Source organism: Aythya marila (assembly GCF_965140915.1).
Source record: "Aythya marila genome assembly, chromosome: 19".
NCBI lineage: Eukaryota > Metazoa > Chordata > Aves > Anseriformes > Anatidae > Aythya > Aythya marila.
In genome coordinates this window covers 1,872,684-1,884,834 of record NC_139060.1, presented here as the reverse complement: position 1 = coordinate 1,884,834, position 12,151 = coordinate 1,872,684, and the positions used below count along the sequence as shown (strand labels likewise).

Here is a 12,151-nt window from a genome sequence, read left to right as displayed (position 1 = left end):
TGTGGATATATTTCTCTTTCTTAACCAAGGATTTAGTCACCAGTAAACACCATTTCTGCTTTAGCATTATATTCTCAAGCACAGGGATCCTGCCAATGAGGATACTTCTACTGATTGGTGTGACCTTGACTCAACATTTAGTATATCAAATAGACAACCATGAAACCGTCAGGATGGTATGAGCCCCTTATTTCTGTTTCCTATAGTAAATTGCTTTATCTCTTACCAGCTTTGGTAGGCTTCTTTTGGAAAAGACCCTGCGGGGACAGTGGAGATGAAGATGAGCAGAACACCAGCTCCTCATATTGAGCCATTCCACAGTTCGGGAAGGCAGGGGTCCATCTTCTTTGTGCAGCAAGATGAGTTGCTTCTGGGCTCGGACCGCTGTGTTCTCCAGCATCCTCTCCAGCTACAGCAAATTATACACATCAAAGGAATTTGGGCATCAGGTTGTTACTGCTCCATTATTGCTTTAATACAATATTGTATTGGGGAATACACATGCAAATATATTTCTGACCCCATAACTTAATCTGCAGACCTCTATGCACACTAAGAAACTCAAACAAGATTGATTTAGTGGATTTACACAGCAAAGAGAACTCTAAAACTAGACAAGGTTTCAAATTTGAATGCTTAAAAATGAACACTTTTTACCTAAAACATAAACCATTAAATGCACAGCACAGATGCATGCTGTTCATGCTGAATGAGGTTGCTTCTCGTGCCATACTTAAGCCTACAAATGTTCAGCATATTTTGCTTTTTTCCCCCCCACTTCCAATCAGACCGCTTTTTCCTACTTGCCTTCCTTATTTTCTTGTTTTAGGCAACTGACGGTGACTTGACATTACCATGCTTCCTGCCTCCCACATGCAGACATAAAGAACCAACACGAAACGACGCACGAGAATGCTGCAGATGGTTAACGGTCCCTGGCTCTTTGGAGGTCATACTCTGCACTTCACAATCTTAATAAACCCACTTTTCCAATTATTGTAGAATTTATATGCCTGGTCAACAAACTCTGGTAGTAAAATACCAAAGCTAAAAATAGGTAATAGGGGGGGAAAAAAGGCTTACAGTCTGTAACAAAATACATTAAATTATTTGTACAACAGATTTTTTATCTATTTTTTTTCTACATACATACACACACCATGAAATCCAACCAAGAAGAGACTTTATCTGCTTATCTGGAGATCCTGCAAAGAAACGTGACTGACATATTGCTTTAAAGCTTTTGATTTACCTCTGACCTAAATGATTCTTTGGAACTTATCTGGAAATACTTTTACATAAAGCTTGCCATCTCTGAGAATCCTCGTTTAATTATTCTTGTAACTATAACATATTTCTCGTGAACATTTCATTATCTGTGCTTCAGTGGGTATCAAATCCCCCCAAATTCACTTGTGTGAAACGACCTTCTTTGATCTGCACTGTTAATATGGGAAGAAGTTATTTCCACACCTCTCCAACGGTAGGCTCCTGATCTCCCAGTCCTACTATTAAGATGCAGTCAGCCTGCCTGATGCAGCGTTGCGTCCATGGAGTAAGAGTGCTGTCTGACTGGTAGAGTACAATACGGTGAATATCCTCCTGTTGTCCCAGCCAGCTCGTTAGTCGATATTCATGGATACTGGGGACAGAAAAGAACAACAACAACAAAAATTGTTTTATGGCATAGCTCCTGCCGGAGTGGAGAGAAATCTTATACGTCAAGCACAAAATTTGAAGGGCGTCAGAAACTTTCTTCTCTTGCTCGTCCAATCTAAATTCAAAACACTTATCTCATCCACCCTCATTTCCAGGCTCATGCATTTTTATTTCTCCATTATTTATACCATTAGATATGCGCACAGAGAAAAGAAGGTGCAGTGCTGTCTAACTTCAGTAGGGCTTCCATGACTTCCCTAAGGACTACATGATACCCACTTGGACTAATTCAGCTTTTCCAATTGCACAAGTGAGAAAGTAACTATGGGGAAAAAAGCAAAACACACATTTGAACGAAGTAGTCTTGAAATATTATTGTCTCAAACACCCTGATCATCAAATATGCTTGATTACATATATGTAGCATAATATATGTTAAAACACAGGATCTTATTCTTAAACACTGTATATTTGTAAGACCAGCACAGACCATCTTTAAGATGTAAGACCATCTTAATACATTTCTTCCATAAACAATGAAGAAGGCACGTACCTATCCAGGGCAGCAGAACCAAGTCGCTGTTTGATGTTATCACTTGTGAGCAGCAAAGCAGGACCTAAAAGAACAGTTTTCCATATGTGAACACCTGCCGCTCACCTCCTGATGAACTGTATTAAGTGTATAGTGCTATAGCCATACCACTATAATATATGCAGTTGTGTATTTTCTTTGAAGATCATGATGGCTAAGTGCACTGATTAGAGTTGACAATGAAGAAAGTTAGCACAAAGTCTTCACAAAAATTTTCACGCTTATCTACAATAACATCTTCCCATTCTCCACATTCCCAGAGCTGTGAATGCATTAGTCCCAACCTAAAAGCTCTTTTATTGCATTCCTCACTGTCACACAAAATAACGGTTTCTACTGCAGCTGCATTTTCATGCCATGAACACAATATTCATATCACAGAAAAACCAGGAATCTGATTTCAAATAAAAAAGCTATTAATTCACTGACCTATAGAAATATATAATTTGTTCATGCTGCAGTGAAACAACTCCCCAGTTAAACCTTAAAGCTCTCTAGTAGTACTTTCCATTTATTACAGCAACAGGAATCTATACCACTGCCAACCTCCAAGACTCCAAAATCCATAGGGCAGTCTGATTCACACTGCTTCCACTACAGATAAACACGCACACATCTGGTGATAGCAGTGTCTGAGTTAATTTCAGTACTCAGAAAAGTAGCTTCTTGCAGGCACTTTAGTCTTTTTTTTAAAATTAGAAATTCTGTTTTTCGGCAGTAATACATGCCATGCATGGTGGAGGTTGCAGAATAGTTGCAGGTAAATACAAAAAAGCAAACCAAAGAAAATGTAAAGATTTAACCTCAAACCTAAAGAGATTATCTGTCTCATATTGAGAAATTCACATTTACCAAAGACGAAACAGCAATCTCTTTGTATTAGTGTTCTCCTAATGTAATCTTTCATTTCTTCAATTAATAAAAACTGAAATCCAACTACGAAATATCAAAACATTTAATCATGTGTAGTTTCTCAAGGCAGTAATAAAGCAGCATGGCTTTATGTATTTAGTAAAAATCAAGAACCCATGAATGAACAACATGGTGAAGTATTGTAATTCCACACTTAGACGTTCAACCCACCCCACAAGTACAGTACCTAGAGCTAGCCACCTCGACCTTCAGTGGCAAACGGCAATCTATTTCACCTATAATGCTCAATTCCTCCTGCCTAGGGTTCATGCTACTTTAACACAGTTTAGTGTTAGAGATAGAAAAAGCTCAAACCTTTCATCTTGTATTTTCAAACATCCAAATAATGCTTTCCTTTTTTTTTTTTTTTTTACACTAGTGATAAGAAGAAATAAAAATAGACACAAATGTTCCATAGGCAGAGCTTAAAAAAATATAAAAAGTAAAAGCTGTTAAGAAATCACAGAAAGGAAGATGACTTGAGAGTTGAAATTCATTTCCTCATCCTCCAACAACAGGAGAAAGAAATGGCAGCTGATTCCTCTGAAAGTAAAAGGTCTACAATAGAGGGAATTAAATCATAAATATTTCAGCAGCAAAAGTGGTTTAAACTGCCCTTCGGTCCTTACACCTGTGCCTCCCCTCCGTTTGTGCTGTTTGAACAGTCTGCAGGGATCTGCCCCCACTGCTCGTGGACTTTTTTACCATGGCATTTTAATGTTGGCTGATCCTTTGATCTGGCTCACCGTTCAGCTAGTTGCACTAGCACAACTCCGGATGGAGTAATGGAATTAAGAGAGGTTTCCCAGAAGAAATACTTGTGACGTTGCATACTATGAAGACAGTAAGGGATAAAGGGCAGGTAAATTTTGAAAAAGCATTCAACATCAGAGTTGTCATTTGTGTTCATTAACATGTCAAAGTTCTCAGCAAAACAGAAATGATATGTGGACCAAATATTCATCCAGGATATGTGGCTTACTAAGTTTTATGACTGTGGTGGAAGTTTAGCAGGCAAGGACTAACAGCCAGGAATGTAAAATGAGCTGAGGAATGCCATAAAAGTGTCCAATAAGAGAGACTAACGATAAGAAGAGAACAGAGTGCTCCACCTTCGCATTTGCCATTAACCTCCCCGCACTCGGTCACGAATCTAAGAAGGTCAAAGGAGCTCAGACTCCACCACACTGGTCTGAGGCACTGGGGGCACCTGCCCCAGAAGGAAGCCATTTAGCACTGTGAGCAAGCCAAACGCCTCTCCTACACAGCAAAAAGCAGACTCTGTAGAGCTCGGATGCACCTTGACATCAGCCAGGATGACAGTTACCTCACCCACAGACACCACTCTTGAATGGGGCCTCTACCGAGCCCTGAAGAGGCACCAAGAAAGCACATCCACCCACCTCGCTTGTTAGGTTGGGAAGGGGCTGCCTCGTTCCCATCCGGTGTGTACAGACACAGCTGTGAGCTCGGGGGCCTGCCCAGCACCCCGCAGCGGCGGTGCGGGACGCCGACATGCGGCCCATCGCTCGCAGCCAGCACAGGACGTGGGGACGCCTCCAGCCAAACCGACTGCTTTGCTTCGGCAGCAACAACCATCTGCTCTGCACGTCTGATTCCTAGCAAGCTCCCAATTAATCAACCATTAAATAACCCTCCATTAATGTGATCACAACATCAACATATGCGTTCTCAAGTGCATAAAATAGAATGACCAAAATAGTTATTTAGACTAAACTGATGAGAACAATGAAGTAATAAAAATCACTCAGGCATATCCCCTTCGCACAGCCACACCAGTAGGAGGAACGTCTGAGATGATGTACTCCTGGATCTTCAACATGTTATCAGGAGATAACGTGATGCTCTCTCCACACCTGACATCAGCCCCGCAGGTGGTTTACAGCTGCCCCTGGCTTCGTGGCAGCGTCCCTCCATCCTCCCACCACTGCCTGCACCCTTCAGGGACTGTTCTTTCCATAGGATTAGACATAGGGTTAACACCTCAAAGTTAAGAGCTTAGGAAAGGTGATAGGAGGTAACGTTAAATATTTATCTAGCCCACTATTGTCCCTCTGACTACAACCAGCAACAGATTGCTGGGCATGAGTGAAGAAAACTTAATGACATTCTCCAAGCCTCCGGCAATTTGCAGTTCATGAATTTCCAAGCCAGGGGTAGTGACTTTTAAAAGCCCAAGAGACTTTTCTGTCAGCAACTCATTGGGAGTCTGAATCCTGGCAGCAGCCTAATCCCCAGGCACAGATGATCGTGATTCATTGAGAAACCGCATGGAGCATCTAAATTGGTGCTCCAAAGTCATCTGTTTTCTGGACAAAACTACAAGCCCATGAAAGAGAAGTGAGGGGGAAAAAAAAAAAACAAAAAAAAAAAAACACTGACAAAACACTGGTCTAGTTCATTTCATCTTTTAAGAAAATGATGACAGGGTTGAGGCAGCACTTCAGCAGGGCTTCCAGTCTCAAATCCTGACCCAGTAAAAAGCTGTAAGCATCACATGAGAGACATAAACCTCTTCCCTTCTTTCTAAAGATAAGCATGGTATTGACTTTTTTTTTTCTTTTCCATATAACAGCACTTTCACAAGATGTGAAGGAGTGGCAATTTAGATGCCCTAGTTCTATCTCTAATAATAGAGAAATCATACACCTCAGTTGAATCAAATAAAGTTGGATCAAATATGAATTGGGAAACACACGAAGGAAGGAAGGAATGGTAACTGATGCTTAGACATGGTTGCAAACCCACTTCAACCTGGGTAAAATACTGACACATAAAGGTACTGCCCAGTACAAAATGCACTGTGGAAAGTTTCATTACAGCTAACTTACTTTCCTGGACTTCATCAAATTGCACCTAACAAAAAGTCTACAAAGTTATCTGTCAAAGACACAGAACTGATAAAGGGTTTTGATGTCTCAGCGTTAGAAGATTTTGCCCAGCAGAAAGTACCAGCCTCTGCTGGGTTCCAGGCACCGCATTCATTTCAACACAGAAAATACTTAATGTTTAAATTTAATTTGTGTGTAAAGAAGGGAAATTCAGGTGAAGTTGCACTCTAAACCTCCAATATATTTTTAGTGAAAATGTTTCAGTGAGATTTCTAATACAGTATACGTTTTTTAGGAACCACAAGAGAGCATAGCTTTTAAAAGGCCCGGAAACAAGAAGAGAGAAGTGTATGTTGGTTTTGAATCCTTCTCTCCTTCAGTCTGAAGTTTCATATGATCAGAGGGCTCTCACGTAAAATCAGAATTTACACAGCCACGTGGTACTATTTAGGTGCTCTCAGTAAAAGATCTCACTGGAAGAATTAAAAACTAGTTAGGCAAATACATTTTTCCAAACCTGAATGTTTTAGAAGAGCTTTTTGACATGGGCTGCTCTCAGCTCTACAAGGATTACTGGAAAACAAGTAAGATAAATCCAAAGAACATTGACCAGAATTCATCGACATGGTTAACCTAACCTGGAACTGCACAGCAAAACCCAAACCAAATCAAACCAAACCAAAAGCTGTACACCACTTGCCCACTTCCATTTCACTCTAGTTCTGAAGGAGAAAATTCTGTCCCTACTTTTTGGAGGTTTTATATTCTACATCCTCTTTCTCTGGAGACCCAGAGACCAAGGTTAAAAGAAAGGGCTTTGACAATGAAGCATTAAAACAAACCGAGTGAGGAAGCAATGAAGTAGCCGCTGGTTCACCATGCTCTGCAGGACTTTCCTGCTCTCCTCTGTGCTCAGATCATATTTCACAATCAGACCTTTCTTGAAATGAAGACAGATTCATGTTGAGTTATTGCCATCAGATACCAAGTAACTGCTTCCCAGCCCAGCTTTTAACAGAACAAACGCCATGGAAACATGAACGTCTTTCAGTATTTAATTAGGACACAATGACACAGTCTGGAAACAATATCTGAATTATCATAAGTCACAGAAACACCAGATCTCAAAGAAACCACAAAATGGTTGATAAAACAGTGTGAAAAGAGCTGTGGGCAGTCCTGCATGCTCAGCGCTCCCTGCATACAGGATGCAAGCCCAGCCTGCGAGGAGCAGGCTCTGGGGCCCCAACAGCCCAGGCTGGAGAGCAGTCTGGGTGCAACTGTCCCCACTTCAAGCTTAACGTTAAGAAATAAATTCTACCCACACAACAGAATCAATAACCAAACTGTTAGACCCCGCCTTATTTTTCCTGAATAATTTCCTTTTTTTCTTTTCTGAAGATGGTATATATTAATTAATGCTGTCCCAAATCCTCTGCTATTGGATTTAGATACTCTGTTTGTTATTACTATTAGACTCCTTTAATAAGATGGAAGCAGTTAAAATTAAACAAACAAACAAAAATCCCAAAACAGTTAAACAGATTTAGCTGAAACCAGCTCCAACTCATAGCACTGGTAATAGCCTTCTGGTGCCAGTCCCAGGCATAGAAAAGCATCCGCTAATCTCATTTTTGCAGGTTTTGTTCAACCCAGTCCGCATCCAGACCACTCTCTCCAGGATGAAGGTCAGCCTGAAACAATGGCAGACTCCTCCCAAAAATTACCAATACCTGACCATCTCCTGTGATTACAGCTCATTAGGACTCTTGCAATGATCTCAGTATTACTGTTCTACTTTCTTCTGTCCTTATCTCCACCCTGCAGCAAGGGGATTCTAAGCATCACTGCAACATTTATCTAAAATACTATTAACTGGAAGAGTAAAGAATTCTCTAAAGTTGCAGTAGAAAGCTAAAAAACAACCGCTTTTGTCCCATAAAAGTTCACACATACAAAGGCTACCCTATACTGCTCTGGAATATATTTCAAGGCCAGAGCAATGAAGCAACATGGATCAAACTTAAGTATTAAATGACATCTTGTAACAATTTTAGATAGCTTTTTCAAGCATATTAAACACCACCATTCATTTCCATAATCAAGCGTAATGCCTACTCAGAGCTCACAACTAAAACCAAGACTTAATCTGACAATTTGAAAGTTAGAAGCAAGTAAGCACTCAGACAGAGGCGTGGGGTTTCAAGATAATAGCTGTTAACTAAGGTCCTAATCAAAATCTTCCACAGTGTTTCAATTTCCCTACATGTAAAACATACACAGTTCTAACTGGTCAGGTGCACATCAACACAAGCCGAACTCAAATTTTGTTCATGACACTGACTCTTAGAGCCTTTTTTTTTTTTTTTTGATGCAAGAAGTCAGAAGAAAACCCATTCCAAAAGCCTAGCACCTTGCCCAGACCACTTTGTCATGAGCCAGTACAGAACATCCAAACGATTTGTAGTCTTATCATAAAGGAGAAAACAGAAAAGCTTAAAAACAAAACAAAAAAAAAACAAAACACACAATGCAGCCTGCACAAGATACCCCTCAAAACTATGCAACATACAAACACGCACGGTAAACCATTGGCAGGAGGTTAACCACTATTTCCAAGAGTTGTGGGGCTGAATAAACAATAGGCTGACCTGATGAACAGAGGCTATCAAGGCTAGAGAGCTTGGTCTACCAGCTGTGTTTGGAACCATATGGCTAGCTGTGTTTTCACACAACACTTTCCTCTTCCCACTGCAGCCGTCTGCTCCATTTTGGCAAGAACTTCAGATGCCAAGGTTGTATAGTACCATCTATAGCTGCCAAGTACTACACAGACGTCAGTTTAGATGCAGAAAAGAAAAAGGGTGCACAAGAAAAGGCCAAGCGATCAAAACAAAACCCCTAGTTTGTTACATTCTAGTTGCTTTCAACTAGAACGGTTATTTTTATTCTGAATAGTCCTCTTACGTACTTAAGATTTGTTTGTTTTATTTACAGGCTCCTAGTGCTGTCACCCATCAAAACAGGCTGGCAACAATCCATTATAAGTACCCATTAGCAATATAGCTATGGCTGAAATCTGTGTTCTGTTACAAACTTATTTTTTTTGCCACCTCAAAATAAGAGGAATCTTTAAACACCCACAAATTAGTATTCACTGTAACACATCTACACCATCATCTGCATACAAATTTATATCTCAAAAGGTGAAAGAGTTCAAACATCAACAACATTTTCCTTTGCCTGCTTACCTAGATTTTTAAACAGAATAGTAAGTGCCAGCTTTAGATATATTTGAGGTCAAGAAAGTAAATAACCAATAAATGTAAGTGGTTATACCTCAAGCATCTCGTAACCTGTACTTTTCAAAATACTAAGCTGTGAGACAGAAAAGTAACAATTCAAAGAACTACAGGAGATTTACTCAAGATCCGTGATAGTGTATAAGGATAAAAAGAAGACATTCAGAAAAATGTCAAACTGCACTACAGAGTCAGAACTGACGTGTGAATTGAATACTTGGTTTTGTAAGCACCTGAAACTTGCACATACAACTTCACCAATGGATGTAGCAATTAATGAATCAATTGTGAATTGAATATATGGTTTTGTGAGTACAAGACAGACAAGCTGGCAACAAACAAGGTAACACAAGCCAGTATGGGAAGGCATAATTCAGAACTGTTTAGAATTCCAGTACCAACCTAGGTGGGTCTCCTACACAAGGCTCCTCTATCAAGTGTTAGACTTGCTACTCACAACCTACCTCCGCAAAAGAAAACTGCATCAGAAATCCTTTGCTGGATCAAGACATACAATTAAGAAAGACTGAAGGGGTCTCACACTTGAGAGATAGAATTGGGCTCTCAAAAGGGACAGTATATGGGTGGTGGATTTGTCCACGAAAGCTCATGCAGTCTTAGGAGGGCTGATGACAGCCAAGTCAACAGGCCAGACAAATCAGCTAATATTTCTGAGTCATAAGTCATCTACTAATATTAAATGTTAGGGACAGGAAAAGAGCAAATCAAATGCAGCAAGAGATTACAAAGGGTCTGATCTTGAGCACGGCTGTGCTGCTACCCCTCTGAATGCAGCACAAATCCCCCTTTAACTAATTGACAAGTACCTGGCTATACCTCTAAAAAGTTAATAGGCATTTATTTTCCATGATGCAGTAACATGTAAACACTTCTTACCCACAGCACTGAGAGCATGCTTGAGCTCCAGAGTAAAAGCAGTAAGTGGCACCTCTTCAGACACTGGCATAATTGCTACTGTAGAGAGATTGCTGGCAGGATTTCCGGCATCCCACTTGCTACTCGAGCTGTGTAACCCAAGAGGATGACCTGTTTGAAAAGAAAAAAATAATAATTCTCCATTTCACAAAGAAGGAAAGATCCCACATATTTCACTTACAACAGGAGAAAGATTGATTTCCATCATTTTTTGCTGGTGACATAGCATGTGGGTAAAGTTAGGCAAAGCTAAAAATATCTGTGTGATGAGAACAGGTAAAAATACAATGTGCATTTACTTGACCCGTTAGGAAAAAGACAAAAAGGCACTCGTAATGACTGTAAACAGCCACAACTTTGAGATAGACATCGATTTACCTCTCAAGAGGAATTAAATGAAATAACAAAACCCCAAAATCTGTTGTCAGTATTGAAATATTCCCAAAATAAACATTCACTTTTTATGGTATTCCTGATCAAGGAAGTAAATACCTGTTTTCAACAAAGTTCCTACGGGAAACATGTATCTACACCTATTTTCACTATTCTCCAAGATGGGAAAATGTGGATCTTTACAGATAGGTATCTAGGAGTATTAAAATAAAATATGGAATCTCTAAAATAGCTACAAAACAACTGTGGAAGTATCTGCAATATATTACAGTAAACTGAGTAAAGAAAAAGACTATGGGCAGAGAAAAGCACTTTTGACAGAAGCATGTGATGCATGTAACATGTAGGATTGAGATCTTCCCAGATCATTTAGCTCAGGAAAAGAATAACGTTGAGTGTGTTCTACAAACTGTTCTTTTTATTTTTATACTATTTCTTTTCCTCCTTAAGCCTTCTCAGACAACCTCACTTTGCTGTTAGCACCTACCAACTCAGCTGCAAGTGTATAATATTAACTTAGATGGTATGAAGCTTAACATCCTACTCATCTTATTTCATCCAGCAAAGGTGCAACATGTACCATGAAGATAAATTCTTGATATGGACACAGAAGTACTTGATATACTGTAATTGATACAAGAACTCATTCAAAGTATATATGCAAGATCAGTAGTATACTGTCGGACTAAAAGAAACACCAGATAAATCTTTTTCAGATATATTCAACAGTGGAATTATTCATCTCAAGTCTTCTAAAATAGCTCTCTACAGATCATTACATAGTTTTTCCTCTCTTTTAGGTGATCTTCAAGAAGATATTTACAGGTTCAAACAAGTTACATGTCACAGTTCCACTCTTTCATCTCCATCAGACCTTCTTTCCTCAGAACTTCAATAGCTATGCTCTGATTGACTAGTTTTCCTCCTGTCTTCTGCCTATCACATATCGTCCTAATTCCTAAGCAGTGCAGATTCTGCCCTAGGCCACAAAAGCATTTCAGCACGCACAAAAGTTTAAGTTCAATTATCACCAGAGCTTCCTACAAAACTGACTGTGTACCCAAACAGTAAAGAGCAGACTTCGATAAAAGTGTGGACTTCACAATTTACTCTCCAAAACATGCGAGTTAACTACTTAATTTCAATCTCTCTGGAATATTGTAAAAACACCAATAAAAGTAATAGCATAGAATTTTTGTATTAAAACAAACAAAAACAGAGCAGCAGAGAACCCCACAAAACTATTGGTAGTTAACACGCATCTGTTTTCTTTAAAAAGCTGCTCAAGAACAACAACCTGTATGGAAAATTTCCTCCTACTCACTTCAATTAGTAAATACACTTTGCTTTGCCTCTGCCACAAACACAAAGCCTACAAAACAACGCACAACAAATCATTTGCTCTCAGACAATTCATTGAAATAATGCAAACACAGACATACTAAGTCAGTCAATGTGCAGATGCCACTCAGCATGACTATCTGATTCAAGTCTGTTATAGCAGT

General features: G+C 39.6%; 1 protein-coding gene across 1 annotated transcript in view; it reads right to left on the bottom strand.

Annotated features, from left to right (window-relative positions):
• The window catches only part of PNPLA7 (patatin like domain 7, lysophospholipase), a 127,252-nt gene that overhangs the window by 52,137 nt on the left and 62,964 nt on the right, over window positions 1-12,151 (bottom strand). The window contains exons 22-25 of the mRNA XM_082775679.1: window positions 10,215-10,364; window positions 2,213-2,276; window positions 1,474-1,642; window positions 227-409 (exon numbers count right to left, since the gene is read on the bottom strand). Coding sequence (XP_082631805.1) covers window positions 227-409; window positions 1,474-1,642; window positions 2,213-2,276; window positions 10,215-10,364 — 566 coding nt within the window. The remainder of the gene's footprint in view (window positions 1-226; window positions 410-1,473; window positions 1,643-2,212; window positions 2,277-10,214; window positions 10,365-12,151) is intronic.